The sequence below is a fragment of the Impatiens glandulifera genome, chromosome 5 (genome assembly GCF_907164915.1).
Source record: "Impatiens glandulifera chromosome 5, dImpGla2.1, whole genome shotgun sequence".
NCBI classification, from domain to species: domain Eukaryota; kingdom Viridiplantae; phylum Streptophyta; class Magnoliopsida; order Ericales; family Balsaminaceae; genus Impatiens; species Impatiens glandulifera.
The window spans coordinates 6,012,179-6,033,027 of NC_061866.1; the positions used below are offsets into that span (position 1 = coordinate 6,012,179).

Below are 20,849 nucleotides of genomic sequence, written 5' to 3' on the forward strand. Positions count from 1 at the left end.
TTTTCAAAAAAACCCTAATAATATACATAATTTAAGTGTGAGAATGTCTTACCCTGAATAATATGGATATCACTTCAATTTACTTAAACAATTCAATGTAAGGTTTAGATTGAGTATAAACATAGTAATATATTTAAATAACCTAAATTAAACCCTAATCCAAAGTTATACCAAAGAGGTCTTAATTTTTGTTTAATAAAAAAAGTACAAAAATATATGATATTTTTTTTTTGAATTAGCTATTTATTTAATTAAAGAGAACTAACATAACATTATCAACTTCATGACGACATGCTTCAACCCATCAAAGTGTTTTCTCAGATTAAATCAAGAAAATTGACATTTCAATTAGTTATTTGTGATATATTTAAACAAAAGACAAACACATTTCAATTAGTTATTTGTGATATATTTAAACAAAAGACAAACACGGGATACAATATCTTGATAGAGTTTAAACAAATTAATAAAGAAAAATTAGGTTACAGTTTTTATTTTGATTACCCCAAATACTGATAAAAGCAAGCAAGCAAGAAACTTGAAAGTAAAGTTAACCTAAATACACACTCATACTAATAAACCCTTCTTTCTGCATTACAGACGGCATTCAAATTTTCCCATAAAAAAGGAGAAAAACTTAACCATGCAACTTTTGACAGATAGAATATTACTTTTACAAGTATTATAGTAATTATAATAACAATAATATTGCAATAGATGACCATGACCCATGTCCTTATATGCGGAAATTCTTGCCGGAAAAGGTTTGCCCAAACTGCCAAGTCGCCGGAGCAATGTTCAGAGAAGTAGAAGTACGGCGATCACTTCCGGTGACACGAAAAGAAAGAGATTGCCCCACCAACACAGCATTAGACTGCCAGTTCTGTCCCCAGTTACGGCTCATAGACAACCATTGGGTATTTGTACCCTTAATGCTAACCTTAACAATGTCTCCGGCGCCGGCGACATTTGTAACCAAAACCAGATTGAAGTATTTGAAACCACTGACGGTGAATCTTATTCCACCTCGCTTACTACAAGGTACCCTGTAAACAAAAATTGTTAGATTAGATTAGATTAGATTAGATTCAATTAACAAAGATCATTTACTAAATTAGATTAACTCTCACCGGCGATAAGAAACAGGGACGATTCCAGCTTTGTATTGTGCAAGTTTTAAGAACATTGGCATTGAGAGATCGAAATGAGGGCGGGGAGGATTACACCACCCACCATTATCCGAAGCCTGAGCATAATTTGGTGGACAGAAATTTGTAGCGGTTATGAGTATAGATGGGTTACCGGAGAGACACCATTGTGGGTCATTGATACATTTGATTTCGAAACATGAACCGCAGCTCAGTCCTTCGTTGAACAATGCTGTGCTAAGTGCAGCCGTGTTGACACCGTACCCTTGGCTGTATAGATTTCCATAACCACAAGCTCCGCCTAGATTATGAAACAGATATTGAGATTATGAACTGTTTTGTGGGTTTTTTTGAAAAAGAAAACTTACCCATTGTGCCGGATGCATCACTGCCGCCGTAGAAAGTGGCGTGGGCGGTCTGCCAGGGGCCGGGAGAGAAGACGCCGGGGATTTTAGCATCGGCGGTGGAAAGTGAAAGAAGGAAGAGTATGGCTGCTGCAATGGAAAGAGATTTCGCCATTTTTAGAGATGGAAGTGAGAACAGAGGATTGTGCGGCGAGTAGGAAAGTGGGAGGAAGGTGATACTTATGGAGGGAACCCCTAGAAATATGGGACCCACTTGGTAGACGAATAGGCTACTATTATTACATTCTACTTTAAGGCCTTGTTTGTTTGTTTTGGGGTTTTGGAGAGGGGATTTCTTTTTTTAATTTAATTATTGATAAATTAAGTGATTTAATTGTTATAATAAAAATGATATGATAGAAGAAATTTAAAAAAATTGGATAAAATCTTAAAAAAAAAGAAAACTTATCAAAGAGCTCTTTATGTTTTTGTTGTAATAATAGTTATATATGATTTATTCAATGTTAGTCCAAAGAATTACTTCTGAAGTAATGAAAGATAATAATAATAATAGTTGAAAATTTAATTTTGCAGTTTCAAAATATTTTCTACAAATATTTATGAAGGTGTAAATACATTCATTTATGCATGGAAGGTGAACGATCACTTCTAAACTAGAATTTATCACAAGGGATGCATTAACTTACTAAGAAGATTAACTGCAAATTACATAATCAGTCAACGTTTAAATTAATAATCTACATATTTCCAATATAAGTTTCACCATATAAATCATTTAATTGTTTGGTAATTGATTATATATACTTAAAACAAAAATATACTTAATTGTTAATTATACGAAAATTTTCTAGCCAAAGGGCAACAAATATTAATAACTTTTAAAAGTATTTTTTTCCTTTATTAGTGAAAATCAAGTTAACAAAAAAAATAAATAATACTCATTCCTATTTATTTTTAATTTTTATTGATATTTTTCAATTAATTTTTGATAACTTGTGAAAAATCATAAGATAACTTGTAATTAGAGCTGGGCATCATACATAAACGTTCGTATTCGACTCGGGCAAGTCGTGTTAGACTCTCAATCGTGTCGTGTTATGTCGTGTCTAAATTTTATGTGTGTCGTATCATGTTTTGACCCACTCAAAATATTATGATTCACGGACTTTTCCGTGTCGTGTTATTCGTGTCCACGAGTTTATTCGTGTCGTACTAACTCGTGTTTAAATTCGTGTTTCGTGTTATTTCGACTTTGTTATCGTGTCAACATAATCGTGTTTTGACACTCATATTAATTATTTATTTATTTATATATATTAAATTATATTTTTAGTAAAACTTATAAAATAATATTATATTATCAAAGTTAAATTATTATCATATATTTTGTTTGAAAATTTTAATAATAATTAAAATTTTAAAAATAATATGTAAATTAATAAAAATAATATGTGAGATAATTATTATGACTCAAATTTTTATTCATATAATTTATTTAATATTTATATTTTATTTTAATATTTTAGTATATTTAATTTTAATTATATATATTACATTTATAAAATTAAATAATTTATAAATTTAATGAAAATATAAATATATTTAGAGAGACGTGACCATTTGACAATGTTAATGTAAAAGTGTGTAGTTTGAGAAAGAAAATGGGAGAGAAAGTGAGAAAGGTGGATAAAATTTATAAATATATATTATTATATTATTAAAATTAAAATTATTATCATATATTTATTATTTAATGTATTAATAATAATTGAAATTATAAATAATTAAAAAATTAATAAGTAATTAATAAAATAATATCCAAGAGAATTATTAATAGACTCACATTTTTATTCATATAATTTATTTTTTATTTATATTTTATTTTGGTTTATATTATTTAAGTTAATATTTTATTTTAATATTATATTTTAGTGTGTTTAATTTTAATTATAAATATTACATTTATGAAATTAAATAATTTATTAATTGAATAAAAATGTAATAGGTTTAGAGAATATTAACTTGGGTAGCTTAGGTCATTTGACTAATTGTGTTTATATCGTTTCGTGTGTATACTCGTGATCGTGTCTATATTTGTGTCGTGTCTATACTCGTGTCGTGTCCGTGTCGACTCGTAACCGTGTTTCGATCGTATAAACTCATAATCGTGTCGTGACCGTGTCGTCTCGTGCTTATATCGTGTCAACCCAAGACCCGAGTGAGATATTATTGTATCGTGTTGAATCGTATTAGACTTCCGGTGACACGAAAAGAAAGAGATTGCCCCACCAACACAGCATTAGACTGCCAGTTCTGTCCCTAGTTACGGCTCAACCATTGGGTATTTGTACCCTTAATGCGAACCTTAACAATGTCTCCGGCGACATTTGTAACCAAAACCAGATTGAAGTATTTGAAACCACTGACGGTGAATCTTATTCCCCCTCGCTTACTACAAGGTACCCTGTAAACAGAAATTGTTAGATTAGATTAGATTCAATTAACAAAGATCATTTACTAAATTAGATTAACTCTCAACGGCGATAAGAAACAGGGACGATAACCAACACGATATTTGTAGGGAACGACACGATACGATATTATCTCACTCGGGTCTTGGGTTGACACGATACAACCACGAGACGACAAGGTCACGACCCGATTATGAGTTTATACGATCGAAACACGGTTACGAGTCGACACGAACACGACACGAGTATAGACACGACATCAAATGGCCACGTCTCTCTAAATATATTTACATTTACATTAAATTTATAAATTATTTAATTTTATAAATGTAATATATATAATTAAAATTAAATATACTAAAATATTAAAATAAAATATAAATATTAAATAAATTATATGAATAGAAATTTGAGTCATAATAATTATCTCACATATTACTTTTATTAATTTACATATTATTTTTAAAATTTTAAATTATTTTAAAATTTTAATTATTATTAAAAAATTCAAACAAAATATATGATAATAATTTAACTTTGATAATATAATATTATTTTATAAGTTTTACTAACAATATAATTTAATATATATAAATAAATAAATAATTAACATGAGTGTCAATACACGATTGTGTTGACACGATAACAAAGTCGGAATAACACGAAACACGAATTTAAACACGAGTTAGTACGACACGAATAAACTCGTGAACACGAATAACACGAGACGAAAGAGTCCGTAAATCATAATATTTTGAGTGGGTCAAGACACGATACGATACACATAAGATTTAGACACGACACAACACGACACGATTGAGAGTCTAACACGACTTGCCCGAGTCGAATACGAACGTTTATGTACGATGCCCAACTCTAATCTAACCTATGAGTTAAGGTTTTGAATTAATCAAAAGGCTTACCTAGCAAAAATACATAAGTAATAAACTTAAGAATATAATTACTAAGAAAGGTGAAGCCAAACCAAACATTGGAGGACTGAAATATAAATTTGGATAATATTGCCAAAGATAAACTATCAAAACATTTAATAATGCATACGGATTGCTCTTTTAAGGGCAGCCATGGTATAGAGAATAGTCTTAAACCCTGATAACAAATATTTCTATATTTAGAATGTAAATTCAAGTGCCTTGTAAATTGCTGCCTAATAAATCTATTTTCCATTTTGCCATTCATTTAAGCCTTTTCATATTGTTCATATAATTAATAAGTATATTTATGATCAAATGAGGGTGATACCGCTTCAAAAGCAACGTGTAATGATACCCAAGAGAAACAAATATTTAGATAGAATTAAAAAATATAATTTCAACGTAGGGATGGTATTGGATCAGTTTTTAGGACGACGACAATGAATATAGTGTCAAAATTTAGCTACGACGTATCATGAACTTGCTTCCATTTCTATATGTAAAAATGCCACAGTTAATGATATGTTTGATCCTCGATCTAGTGATTTCGCTAGCCGAATTAGATATAGAAGGAGATTAAACATTATGGAGAGTTCGTCCCTTATTATAATTTTACTTTTGGTAGGACGCAAACAAATATCCCCGCCTGAAGAAGACGTTATGCGTTGACAGGACATGAATAATTTTCATGTGGGACATTGCTATAAGTTGTTCGCTAAGATTAATTCATATAATTTTTGTTGGGAGAAACTTTGTGAGTCAAATATTCCATCTAAGATCTCGTTCATTGGATGGAGCATTATTCACAGTGGAATTTTTACAGATGATATGTGTAGAGCCGACCCCAAATTTTGGATTTCCCTAGCCCTCGTTAGAAAAAAATATATATTATTTTTGTTGACATAGGTCTAGTTTAAAAAATTGATAAAAAAAAGATTTTTGATAAGATTTGAACTCATAACCAAATAAAGTAAGTTTTTATCTTAAACAATTAAACTACAACATCTTATGTTTAAAATTATAATAAATTTAATTAAATATCTTACTATCATTAATAAATGGGCTACCCTTGGGAGTGTACTTCCTTAACCCGAGGGCTTGTCGAGCTTACCTTAAGACCGATCCTGGATATATGCATGAAAAAATGTTGTATTATGGTTAGTCGTATATGTCACAAAGAGGTTGAATCGACAACTCACTTAATTTTACATTGTCGATGGGTGACGTATATGTAGTTTTTTTGTGAAGTATCACTATAATTCATTGAGTGATGCCTGAGTCTTTGGATAGTTATTGAGAAATTTAGATTGATGCACTAATATGGCAGACCTACATAATTGAGTTATCATCCTAATTATTTTTTATGGACTTTCTGGTTGGAGAAAAATCGTCGAATTTTCACTGATCGTAGTCGTCCGATGTGTAAGATTCATAATGTTATTATTATGATGTTTTTTGAGATTTATTCTGAAAAGTCGGTAAAGTCCATCGGGGAGGGGAGTTAATCATTTTTCTCGAGGACTTACGAACTCAATAACATATTGAGTAACGTTTATTTATTTTTTTATTGTTATTAATTTTTCTCTTAATGTCATGTTTTTGTCATTGTGCTTAAACAATTTTCATCATTTTTAATATACATGGACCTTGTTTAATAAAAAGAATAAAAAAATAATCAGGAATGGACGTCCCTAATAGAGCAAATATTACGGGTTTAATTCTCATTTAAAAGTCTAATTAAACGTCTTAAGTTAAAGTGTATGCTAACGGAGTTCATGCTAACCTTCTACATTAAAAAAAAAATCATATTAAACTCGAAAGGAGGAAGGAATAACCCGTTTAAGGTTTTAATCGGTTTAATCACTTAACATGGTAAACCTCAAATACAATTGTTTCTTGCAAATCTGACTTTGAAGAAGATAATAACAATGGTGAGTATATGAACAATTAAACATTAATATATGCGTGTTCACATAGAATAATTAATGGTAGATCATGGTAATCAAATATAGTTAAATGTTCTTGCCTAGATTCCCACAAGAATGTTGATAAAATATGCATAAATTAAGAAAGTCAACATTGACAATATTTTGGCAAGTGGCTTTTTTTTGGAATAGTTTGGATTATAAAAGGTTTGAATTATTGAGTGATAAATTAAATGATGATAAATTATCTTAAAATATTTCTTATTTATCAGAACATGGAACCTTGCAGTCACTTAAACTAATACTATATACATACATAAAATTAATGGTAAAATTATTAAATTGAGGCTTTCTATTGGAGTTAACCTTCTTATGGTTACATTTATATAAAATAAATATCTATATTAACAATTTTAAATTAACGTCGTTAACTTATTATATTATATATATGTGAACATTTATAAATAAATAAATAAATAAATAAATAAATAAATAAATAAATAAATAAATAAAAAGTGCATGTCACTATTTTAACTACGAAATTTCAGCGAAGTAAAGGACTGTGGGGTTGTCATGCTAATTCTCTTTAATTAAAAAAAATAGTTAAACTATTTAATTCTCTAGTTAAATGAGTGACATCGTTTTTTATTTATTTATTTAAAAACCGTTAAATTAGTACATATTTTATATAACTTTAACAATAAAAAATTTGAAATTGTGATATTTGAAAAAAAATGTTCAAAATCTACTCTTTCCCAAATTCACCGTACTACTTAAAATTACGTAAATCAAATGCATTAATAAGATGTTTGGATTGAATATTATAACATCCAACCAGAATTGGAATTAATATTACAATGTTTCAATTGAAGATAGTCGGTGATAAAATAAATGCACCTCTATTAAGCTGTGAATCAATTAATGTCCAACTTTTTTGACCAACTAGATGTAAAAATAGAAATGGCAAAAGCTTGTTTGATTTTGCCAAAATTATTATTGTATAAAAAAATAAGTAATTTGAGATTTTTTTAGGATAAATTATCATAATGTTTTATTTTTTATATTAAAATTTTAATAAAAGTAAAATAAAATATTTTAATTAATGAGTTAAATAATTAATTGTTAAAATGAATAATTTGATTTTTATAAAAAAAACATTTTATTGTTTATTTTGGATGACCATCATTTTACTTATGATATGAATGATTTATCAACTAAAACAACTTTTTATAATATTTTAAAAAATTATTTAAATAAATTAGATGAACTAAATCATTTGACTCATTTAGTACTATACTCGTCGGACAGTGAATTACCTATTATCGAACCCGATTTTATTTTATTATCCAAACCCAACATTATATTAAATTAACCAAACTAGAAATCCAATAAACTTTTCTTTTTAATTAAAACAAGATATTTTTTGATAAAAATTTCCCAAATAATGAATAATCAAACAAGGTCTTAAAAAGGTTAACATATTAGAAGAGCATGTGACATCCCCCACCAATGTCGGACTCCACGTGATTTGAACAGAATGTCCACACTGTTCCTTTATCCTCTGCATTCGCGGCGGGTACGGCCAAGGACCAAAACATGAACTTATTTATAACTCTATGTCTTGTTTGGATTCAATTATATCATTGTCTATTCTATACAATTGTATTCTATATAATTTCTAGCTCTTTCTAGTTTTCCAAACTGAGACTAGAATTCTCAACCCACACTTTTTTTAAGTAAGATTCTTTTTATTTATATTAATAAAATAATTTTCATATGAGTAACATGCATGAAGTCATATAAAATTTGATTAGATGAGGGTTGACTTTGAATTTGTAAATGGTACTGTTATTTTATGATCATGTGGATTGGAGCTCACAAGAAGTACAAACAAAGTACATACTTTATTATGATTAATTATATCATAATTGTTAGATTAATACATGATTAGTCTATTAAAAAAAGAGTTTAGTTCATTGGGATTTGTCAATTATGTTTAATAGTTTTGGTAACAATCATTATATATGCTCTTTCAATTATATTTTATTTGATTGATAATGATCAAGTAATACAATTATACAAACCCTCCTTATCAACATGCTAAGCTGTTATTATTCTTCTACTTATGATACTTGATTAAGTTTCATTAAATTTAGATAGTTTTAATTAATCTTTCTTTTATTCATGATTAGTCTATTGAGTGTATAGAACTTATCGATCATGTTATCCCATTTTAAAATTGATCTCCCGTTACTGCTCAAATCAAAGGAGAAGTAAAGAATAGATATAATCAAATCGGACTTGTTTTTTTATCTATCACTCCTTGTTTGGGACCTTATTCACCTCTTTGGGCTTATATTGAATCGAAAAATATGTTTGATTATCCATCTTTTAGAATAGTTTCACGGAATTCAGCCAATTATCTTGATCACATGAAATATCATTGAAAATAGGAAGGTGTGTTATCAAACGACTACCCAGTAAAAACGCTCTTTAATGGAACTTAAATGTAGTCTCATCAATAGGTCGATTCATTCATAGTTATCCTATAAATAGACCTACATGTCAATTTTTTAATATATTCGTGAGAATCTCATATCTTTTCAGGGTTAAAAGATTAACCTTCTTATATTTCCACTTCTAAGATCCAACTTCTATCATGCATACTAAATATATACACGGATTTATAAGTTAAAATAGGATAAACTTTATTTTTTGGGACAGCCTTAAAAAAAATTAAGGAAAATTATGGATAAAATGTGTGAACAAAAATGATTTTTTTATTTTTTTTTTTAAATATAGAAACAAATAGTTAATTAAATTGAAAAAAATAGAAAATAAGAGATAATGTCATTTTTCTACCGTAGAAAGAATTTGTTTTTTTTCCTTTTTGGGTGGGCTGAAGCCGATATCCGTCCCTTGGACATTATATTTTCAATCCCTTATTCTTTTATCACAAAACTCTCAATTTTTTAGGGCACTATTTCTTAGAGCTCCTCTTGAAGTTGACTTCAACCGTTACTCAATGATTGTTCATTAATGCCTTAATAATATTAAGGGCATACAATCCAGAAGATACTTACAAGAAGGTCGCATCCGATCCACAAATTAGGTTTATTGCTAAAGCCTAAAGGCGAACTCATCTCATATTAAAACTTTTGGGTACAAGAATATAGGGGTGAAGTGGCTACAATCCTCTGAAAAAAGTTGAAAAAATAATGGATTTGAGTAACAAAGCCCATCAATATCCTGCCATAACCCATATTACCTTAAAAGTCTTTTAGGACCAAATTGAGGACATGTCCATAACAGCTCAGCTATGAATTCAGTAAATTGTCAGTAAACTCAGATACATAAGTGACCCAAAATTAGTGATTTCTATATACCCAATCCGAATCCCGAATCGGACCCAACTAATTAGAAGGAACTAAATTTTCAAATTGAACTAGTTTGTTTTACATTTTTTTTATAAATTTAAACCAAATTAAAAAAAAAATCCATTTATTTTATAAATTAATATTTTTACAATGATTAGTTTGTTTCATAAATTAATATTTTAAAATTAGATTCTAAATGCCGAGACTAACTTGGTCATCCATAAATGACTTTCACTCATCAGGATCATCAAAATTATCATGTTGTTAAGAAAATCAAATACTGTATCCGAGCTACAATTTCTTTCCTCTTCATGTCTCAAATTGTTTGTCATTGTTTTTTTTTTAACAAATACGGTCTCCGAGCTACAATTTCTCTCTTCTTTTTTCTTTTGTTTACTCTCTCCTATTTTTTCTTCTCCCCATGTCAATGATATTATAAAAAATCATGATAGTGAACGTTTTCTCTCATTCATTTATGTAAACCAAACTTTACTAATTACATATTAAAGAATCATAATTATCAAGAAATTACAGACTTATTTGGACATTTGATTTATAATTTATTACTAAGACTTATTTGGGCATTTGACTTATAGGTAAGGAAAAAATTGATTTGGGGTAACTAATGTGAGCTAATTTGAATTTTTATCCTCCATGCATCCATTATCTCCTCTCCTCTTTCATGGAAATCAGATCCTCGGTGACCAAAAAGGTTTTGTGACCCTGTGCTTGATGCGATTGTTTTCTTTTCACATCAAACTCTTATGTGAAGGGGCACAAGACCCAGTTATGTGTTTGTTGACATAATAATTATTTTATCTAATTAATTCCTAATTGTTTTTAATAATTTTTTTTTATAAATATAAATTATAAACCCTAAATTTTAATAATATATTTTATTCTCTCTACACCTTAAAATTTATTAATATTTTTCATTTTCTTAAACACTTAATCTTATTAATATTCTTTTGTTTTTATTTTCCTTAAATTTAAGTTAGAAAATAAAAATAAAAAGAAAGTTCATTATTTGGTTACATTATCATCACAAAAATACTCTTACCTATCTTATAACTTAAACTCTAAACCTTAAACCATAAATCATATACCATAAACTCTAAAATAATTTTATAAATATATATTTATATAAAAAAAATTCTAATCCCTAAGATGTTACCCTAAACCTTAAACCATAAATTATATACCCTAAACTAATTATATAAAAATATATTTATAAAAAACATGTAATAAATTAATAATATTAATATCTATTAATATTTACCGATACCTTAAATCCTAAACTAAATATGAAATATATACATATAAAAAATCATAAATCATAAATATATATATTTATATAAAATAAAATATAATAAATTAATAATATTATTATTTTCAGTTATTAATAATTAAAAATTCTCTAAATACTAAATTTTAAACCCTAAATTTCATAACATAAACTTTAAATCATAAATCATACGTGAACTAATTATATAAATATATATTAATATAAAAATATAATAAACTAATAACTTATTATTTATAAATATTAATAATTAAAAATAATATATATTTATATTAAAAAAAATATTTAAATGAAAACAATTTTTTTTATAAAATAAAGAAAGAGGGGAGAAAGTAAAATAGAAAAATAAACAGAATGGTTAGCCCATCTATTGCACAATACAATAACAAGATTCGAGCGATTAGAGATGACAATGGGTACTCGTATATCTAATATTTGTGAATACCCGATGATCGAATTCGGGTATTTTAAATCGGGTTCGGGGTCGGGATTGAGAAATGAAAAATGGTACCTGATCGAGTTCGAGGTCGAGAATGGAGAATGTTGAAAACCCAAACCCGATACCCGGTACCCGAATATATTAATAAAATTTAAGTGACTTATTATCAAATTCCACTTCACAAGATGTAACTACTAAATATCATTAAAATATAGTTTATTAAAAATTAAAAACTAGTTATATATTATTTTAATTAATTAGTGAAATATTAATAATAAATCCCTTCCTCTTAAGATTTATATCTTAAAGTGTTAATTAATTTGTAGGTTTGATAATTTTTTTTTGAATTAATTAATGAGATCTAACCCGACATCCCACCACCATTATTCACACTTAAGCTCAAAACGCTTTCAGATTAAATCGAACTCGTTAATAAATTATTAATTAATAAAAGATGAATTTTAAATCTTTTATCTTCTATAAAACAATAATAAACCCTAACAATAATAATAATTAATAATATTAAAAAAAAGAATGGTAGTGGATATTTTTATGTCCCATAAAATAAAATTAGGCCGAAAAAGAATAGAAAAACAAGAATAACATAGATAAATCCATAGCTTGACAATACAAATAGTTTTGAAGATTTTTTTTCAAGGCTCTTCAAGTTGACAAATTATTTATTAACCTCCTCATCCATGGTTTAGGGTTTAGGGCAACGGAAGTTCACAATCGTTTCTCATCTTATAATCGACAATATTCATGCCTTATTTTACGCAAGAAGGTAAAATAAAATTCCTAGAATTCGACGGAAAAATGTAGATGAATGGATATGGGCAACCGAAGAATATTTCAGGGTTAACAATATACCAACCGACATTCAACAAAGAATCGCAAGATTGTAATTCAGAGATTATGCCAGGTTATGGTATATACAAATTCTAATGCTCCGATCGTCAAATTGTAAATGAAGAAAATTTAGATGGTGTACATGGTGAAAAACTTTTTCAAAAATTGCGGTACAAATTCTTGAAAGCAAATCGAGTTTTCACAAATACAAAATTTTATCTGAACACTGACTTCAAGAACGACCTTCAGACTCTCTTGTTGATTCTACCGCGAAAATACCACTAGAGAAGCTTTAAATTGTAATATAAGAACACTAGTAAAAAAGGGGGTTTTACCGAAAGATTTTTTCGACAGATTTATAAATTTGTCGGTATAAGTGTCGAGAGGGACAAACCTGTCGCAAATGAGAAAAAAAGCCGAAAGTGGCTACAAATCTTTCGATGTTTAGATACAATACCGAAAGATATATACTGTATATTTCGGCTTTGATTCCTTCCAAAACATTTTTAAAAAACGGCTAAGTATAGGATTTTCTTTAAGGTTTATACCGAAAGATATATACTATATCTTTCGGCTTTGATCCCTTCCAAAACATTTTCAGGAAAACGGCTAAGTGTTGGATTTTCTTTAAGGTGTATATCGAAAGATATAGTATATATCTTTCGGCTTTTATCCCTTCCAAAACATATTCAGAAAAACGGCTAAGTATAGGATTTTCTTTAAGGTATATACCGAAAGATATAGTATATATCTTTCGGCTTTGATCATTTTCAAAAAAATCCAGAAAACGGCTAAGTACATAGTTTTTGGGTTTTAAAGGCCAAAACCGAAAGATGTACATATATCTTTCGGTATTCTATAGAAAAATCGAAAGATATATGTACATCTTTCGGTTTTGGCCTTTAAAACCCAAAAAACCATGTACTTAGCCGTTTTCTAGACTTTTTTTGAAAATGAACAAAGCCGAAAGATATATATATCTTTCGGCTTTGATCATTTTCAAAAAAATCCAGAAAACAGCTAAGTACATGGTTTTTTGGGTTTTAAAGGCCAAAACCGAAAGATGTACATATAACTTTCGATTTTTCTATGGAATACCGAAAGATATACACTAAATCTTTCGGCTTTGAACATCATCTACAAATTTCATACCCTTATTCCATTGGGTGTTTTGGTTTCTAATTACACGAGTCTTATTTAATTGTCCAAGCATATCAATTATGATTCAATATTCCAAGTAGATGGATTTGTGTGATTGAGTTAATTAGTTACAAGTATAGGTTGTTGTTTGATTATATAAAATGTATACAAGCTTTGTGTTTGATCATTATATGTTTTATATTTGTATGTGTAGGGATTTCTGTTTAAATTATATGTATAGAATTGTGTTTAGGTTTGAAAGATAAAATATAATAATGGTTAAATCAAGTGAAGATGGTAAATTGTAAAAGTTCAAATACCGAAAGATATAGGTAAAACTTTCGGTTTTGAAGGGTAAAACCGAAAGATTCATATAATTCTTTCGATGTTGCCCAATTTCCAGCACTTGGTTTTTTTTGGGTTTTAAAGGCCAAAACCGAAAGATATGAGTATATCTTTCGGTTTTTCTATGGAATACCAAAAGATATACACTAAATCTTTCGGCTTTGAACATCATCTACAAATTTCTTACCCTTATTCCATTGAGTGTTTTGGTTTCTAAATACATGAGTCTTATTTAATTGTCCAAGCATATCAATTATGATTCAATATTCCAAGTAGATGGATTTGTGTGATTGAGTTAATTAGTTACAAGTATAGTTTGTTGTTTGATTATATAAAATGTATGCAAACTTTGTGTTTGATCATTATATGTTTTATATTTGTATGTGTAGGGATTTCTGTTTAAATTATATGTATAAAATTGTGTTTAGGTTTGAAGAATAAAATATAATAATGGTTAAATCAAGTGAAATGGTAAATTGTAAAAGTTCAAATACCGAAAGATATAGGTAAAACTTTCGGTTTTGAAGGGTAAAACTGAAAGATTCATATAAATATTTTGGTGTTGCCCAATTTCCAGTACTTAATTTTTTTTTTGGGTTTTAAAGGCCAAAACCGAAAGATATAAGTATATCTTTCGGTTTTTCTATGGAATACCGAAAGATATAGACTAAATCTTTCGTGTTTGCTTACTTTCCAGTAGTTTTATGTTATTGAAGGCCAACACCGAAAGAAAAAACTATATCTTTTAGTTTTGTCCAAAGATGAAAGATTTAGACACAACTGTCGGCCACTATAAAATGCCAAATACCGAAAGATATAGGTAAAACTTTCGGTATAGCCTCATTATATCATATCACACATCGGGCAGAACCCATTTTCTTCTCTCTCTCTCTCTTCCGCGCGCCTCTCCGCTGAAACCCTCCGACGTCGCAGAAACCAGCCGCAATCAAGAAAACTTCCACCGAATCCTCCGATCTTCTGCCCGATTGAAGATCTCTTTCGCCTCTCTTCAGATTGAATCGCAAAGAATTGGTTTCTCTCTCTCTTTAGTCCGATTGAAGGACCAATGCCCTAGTTGGCCGATGCTGTTTGCGTTGCTGTTGTTGGTCACCAGGTAAATCATCATCATCTTCTTTATGATCTAAATAACTGAACTTGATTTCAATCGAAATCGTTAAAACAATAAAGCAAAACCGAAAGATATATGCATATCTTTCGGTAAAAGCAATAAAGCAAAACTGAAAGATATGCATATATCTTTCGGAAAAAGAAATAAAGTAAAATCGAAAGATATATTCATATCTTTTAGTAAAAACAATAAAGCAAAACCGAAAGATATGCATATATCTTTCGGCAAAATCAATAAAGCAAAATCGAAAGATATATGCATATCTTTCGGTAAAAACAATAAGGCAAAACTGAAAGGAAGTAAAGAATAGCAGAAAGATATGCATCAATCTTTAGGCAAAAGTTAGCGAAGCAGAGTCGAAAGATATGCATTAATCTTTCGGGAAAGGAAGTAAAACAAAACTGAAAGATATACATAGATCTTTCGGTAAAGGAAGTAAAAGCATTTTCGAAAGAATTCACTAAAACTTTCGAGAAAGGATATACCGAAAGATATGAGAACTGTCGAGTTAGGTCTCCACACTTTTATCGACAAGATCAATACCGACGGATGCCAACAATCTGATAGGTTGTCGGGAAAAGACTTTTACCGACAGATATAGGGCTTTTACCGAGAGTTTATACTTTTGGTAAAAGACCTATTCTTACTAGTGGAAAATTCAGCAAATTATTTAGACGGCGAAGATGTTGATGCCCTGAAAATGAACAAATGTCCGATCGTCAAATTGTAATAGAAGAAATTCAGATGGTGTACATGATGAAGAATTTTTTTCAAAAGTTGCGGTATAATTTTTTGAAGGTGAATCGAGTTGACACAAATACAACATTATATCTCAACAAGGACTTTTAGCACAACCTCCGGTCTCCATTGTATATTCATTAACAAATTTTACCGAGAAAATACCTCGAGATAAGCTTTCTAACGAAGCTAAAGAAACGACTCACTACTATCTTAAATTCTACAAATTCAAACACAAACACCGAATAAAAAGATTGTCTACCTGAGTATAACAATGAGGATGACGGCTTGAGACATTTCTTTTTTTTGGACTTTAGCGCGAATTAGACGAAGCGGATGTCGTCTTGATAAAGGGGAATGAATGTAACAAATATAAATTGTATTGATCCAATAGTATAAATAAATCCGAGTATTATAATCGTAACAATTAAATCCTAGATTATGTTTGAAGAAATAATAGTTTCAGTATTCTAAATTTCTCATGTTATTCTTCTTGGTCGCACCTTATTCTTCTATTGACATCGCATCACACCTTATTCTTCTATTGACATCGCATTCCCTTCTTGATCCTTCATTCATCTTTTTTCAAATCATTTCTACGACCAACTTTGGAAGTGACATAACTTTGGAAACGAATTGTAACATATTTAATTTTGATCCAATTTTTATAGCACTACTGGTCCTGATCAATGGACCCGATTCAAACCAAAACTTATGGTTCCTGATTTATATATGATTGGGGAGGGACGGCCAGGTAACCCACCTAATGACGATGTCAATGGAAGCGTAATGCACTTTCCATATCTCTACTCATTTTATTTTGAAAATTTATTTTTACTACTTCAATTTTGGGAATCCCCTTGTGCACTGTTTTTATATATATTTTTTTAAATAACTTTTTCTTTAACAAAATTATATAAAAATATTTTTTTATATTATATATTATCATGTATTAAATATTTATATTATTATAATTTTTTTTATAAAATATAAAAAATATATTGATGATGTTATATATTTAATTGTGTTTATAGTTTTGGGGCGTAATCAGAATGAGATGGGTCGAAGTCGGGACGTGGACACAAATATATCTGTAGTCAACTACCGGTCAAACCGGGGTTATAACTGTGATCCCTAGGAAGAAGAATGAAAGATTATACACTACACTACTCTATTCATTCTAGTGTGAATCTTGATTATCTCAAGTCAAGTTATCTATTTGAATCAAATATTTTTTGGGTTAAATTTAGAAAGTTAATACGATCTGTTTGATTTCCACACCATTGATTTAAGAGTTACGATTTGTTGAAAAATCTGTTATCCAACTTAATTAACGACCCTTTGTTCTTCATCTTGGATCGATAGTCTTGAATCTCAACAATTTGGATTCAAACTGTGCTAATTGTTTGATAGTAAAAGGAGTTTTGGCTTAATATTTAAAGTATAGGTTCTAAAATGAAAGATTGACAGGGTAGATTAAGTTAGAATGGTAAACAATGGTTAAAGATTGTCCTATTTTTTTTTAAATAAAAATAAAAATAAAAATAAAAATAAATTAAAAAAAGTTAATAGTGATTGAGCTTTAAACATTCAATAACCAAATGTTAAAATTTAGGCCTATTTTAAACATTTTAAAAAGGACAAATTTGTTTACTTTACTTTGAATTATATGTATAAATATCGAGAAATTTGACCAAATACCATAAAGAATCACTTATTTGTTTATATGGTCACCCCATAATTTTTATTGTTCTAGTGACTACTTTATTTTTTTAGACGAAAATACCCTCATCGCGTAACGCGAAGGCCCTTCGCGTTTCGCAAAGTGGAAATGTATAAAAACTCTAGAATACCCTTACTATTTAATATAACTTCGACATATTTTTTTCATTTTTTTCTCTCTCCTTCCCGCTCTTCTCTTCCTTCTCTCTAACCCTAAACGGCAGTGGAGCTCTTCGACGACGACATTCGATGACGGACAATGAGCACGACGAGCATGAGCATTGTTCTACATGGTACGTTTATCCAATGAGACTTCACGTTTTGCGAAGGGCTTCACGTTTCGCGAAAGGCCTTCCTTTTGGCTTATTTGGCTTGCTAATCTTATTTGATACCCATTTGTTTAGTATTCTCGCAGTTTGTATTTGCAGCCACAGCTCTCCGCGTTATGGCTACAAGTGAGTTTTCTTCTGTCACTGCCTTTCGGTACTTGCTTCCCGTTTCTTTGCAATCTCTTTGTTATATGTGGATTTTATGTGAATAAGAAGACCAGAGGAGTAGTCTTTACTAATCAATAATGGGTTTTTTCTTTAGCAAATTATTGAAATCAGATGTGCTTGGATTCATTTGAGTTCTTCATCATTTTTCATAATTTGATAACAAGTTTGATAAACTAAGAAGAAAAATTTTGTATTGTAACATTTTTGCTTATATTGAGTGTAACTATTTATCTCCTTTTGGCTTATTTTATTTATGGATCTTTATGAATAAAGAAGTGAAATTGAAATTGTTCATTTGAAAAGTTAAATGTATATTTTTTCATCTATCTTGTTGCTGTTGTTGGCATAGAGAGCTTGTAGAGTTTGTCATTAGCTATAGCTGATATATATGCCCTTTTAGTTGGCCGGTGTTTGCAGAATAATAATATAATTGTTGGCTTATTTGCTACTGGTGTGGGGAAAAGATGACTGTTTGAATGGTATATAGTTCAATTTCTATAGTTTTTAACTAACAGAAATTGCATGTTTTAAACTATTTTGTATGGTTTTGAGTAGTCAATGACTTCCTCTGTTGGTTTACTGCTTTTCCATCATTTATCTTGAATTCCCGGTTCTTGGTATCTCGCACATGAATTTCTGGTTACTTATTTCTTAGTATATCGCAGATGTATTTTCCTTTCTTGTACTATTATTTTCTTTAAGGTGTGAGTAATGAATGCAAGTTTGATTAAAGATGATATTTGTGTTTGTAAATTAAAGTCTTAATTGATTAGAAATGTGAGTGAAAAGTTGAGTTTAAAACACATGATATTTTTTTAAATGGTCATACAATTGAGAAAAATAAGAAGATTTTCTTTATGAACCTGATCTTGGATACCATTTATAGAGAAGATACTGATTTTACATAGACTTGTTTGTTATTAATCACTTTGAATGGAAGATCTCTTTATCTTCAATCTCAATTCAATCAAGAAACCACTTTTAATGGAATTGAATTTGTAGGTTTCTTTACACTTTTTGATTTTTGGGCCCTTCAACTTAGGAAGTTCCATCCAGACCTAACTCTCCACTTAAGGTGCCCTATCAAATTGAAATTATGATATTAAAAGTTTAGCATTCCTTAAAAAGAAACATTAGCTATTTGGGTTCAAAATTAAAACAATTAATCAACTAAAACCTCTTTCTGAAAATGAAACTAATATACACCTATAAGTAATTAAACAATAGAACACTCAAAAGTATAAAGCCCCAACAAAAGATATGCTGCCAAAATATTTTGAGCAATCAGATGAAATAAATAACTATTAAAAAGCACGTGGCAAGGACTTTTACAAACATTATCTTCTTCATCATCGTCTTTGATCCCTCTTCTCTTGGCAGGACACATTTGGACTACTAATAATGAATTGTAAGGATCGTCACTCATACAAATGACTAGCTAACAAAGGAGAATGCAAGGCAATGCACGATGTTCTCTTCGGCAGCAAGGACTTTCCATGCTATCGCCTGTTCATATGAAATGTGGTGTCCCATTGCTGACATGCAAGTTGTCTGAATGTTAGATCCAATGTTGTCTGGTTTGTTGTCAAAGTATCCTGTGTATTTGACATTGTTAAGGAATAATGAGTTAGAGAGAATAACTAGTGAATTACACTGGTAACCTCAGCAAAAAGAAAAAAAAAAACTCATCTGGTTTTAAATGTAATGGAATGATTCGAAAACCGAATGGAAGAAGCGGGGAATCATCTGCGAACATTTCGTCAATTGGAGCAAACACCAGTTCAGAGCATGCTCCCACATCGTTCTCATCCATTCCACTACATATCTAAATAAAAAATATATGCTGAGATATATAAATTTAATTTTATTACCTAAGATTTATGTTATTCTAATAAACCCCTGTACTGTGAACACACCTGAAGCAAATGAATGTCCCTCAATGTGAAAGGATCCTCTTGAGATAAAGGGTGTCCTTCAAGTCTTACAACTTCAAACATCTGAAAAAGAAAGGAGAACCGTGAGCAAATGGTAGCCAATAAATACATGTGCTATTTGCATTGCTTATAAGGTAAAAATGGACATAAATTAACAGTAAACAAACAATTTCATTCATAACTTACTTGCAATAGCATTGATGTCTTAGCGCATAGTATGCCTCCAATTAAAGACGGAGAATTAGAATTATAGGTTAAAGCACCCAAGCTTTTTTTTGAATTAATGGAAACTATGAAATCTTCATTGCCATCACAGTTCATTAGCGACCAACCATCATCATTGAATCCATTGACAGCTTCTTGGAAGCCCCTGCAGGAGCATAAAGTTCAGCACAAGTATTCTAATGCAATGCCTTTTAAGTTCTGGCACCATAATCACATAATAAAAAGGAGAAAAAAAATCATATACCTGCTCAATCTCTGGTTAAATGTTCGTAGAACAGCTGATTGCCTTCCAAGCCCATATACCACC

General features: G+C 29.5%; 1 protein-coding gene across 1 annotated transcript; it reads right to left on the minus strand.

The window, feature by feature from the left end:
* Positions 1–570: 570 nt before the first annotated feature.
* Positions 571–1,698, minus strand: LOC124940006 (expansin-A9-like). The gene is made up of 3 exons (XM_047480483.1): positions 1,517–1,698; positions 1,131–1,449; positions 571–1,046 (listed from the first exon to the last, which is right to left on the minus strand). Exons 1-3 carry the CDS (start codon positions 1,665–1,667, stop codon positions 737–739), a joined length of 780 nt encoding a protein of 259 aa, XP_047336439.1. The 5' UTR covers positions 1,668–1,698; the 3' UTR covers positions 571–736.
* Between the last annotated feature and the right edge of the window lie 19,151 nt (positions 1,699–20,849).

Excerpts from the sequence above, each read along its gene's own strand:
- LOC124940006 (XM_047480483.1), bottom strand. The coding sequence starts at position 1,667 with ATGGCGAAATCTCTTTCCATTGCAGCAGCCATACTCTTCCTTCTTTCA. Across the intron at positions 1,450-1,516 it reads TGATGCATCCGGCACAATGG|GCGGAGCTTGTGGTTATGGA; the intron begins GTAAGTTTTCTT and ends TTCATAATCTAG. Across the intron at positions 1,047-1,130 it reads GTCCCTGTTTCTTATCGCCG|GGTACCTTGTAGTAAGCGAG; the intron begins GTGAGAGTTAAT and ends TTTTGTTTACAG.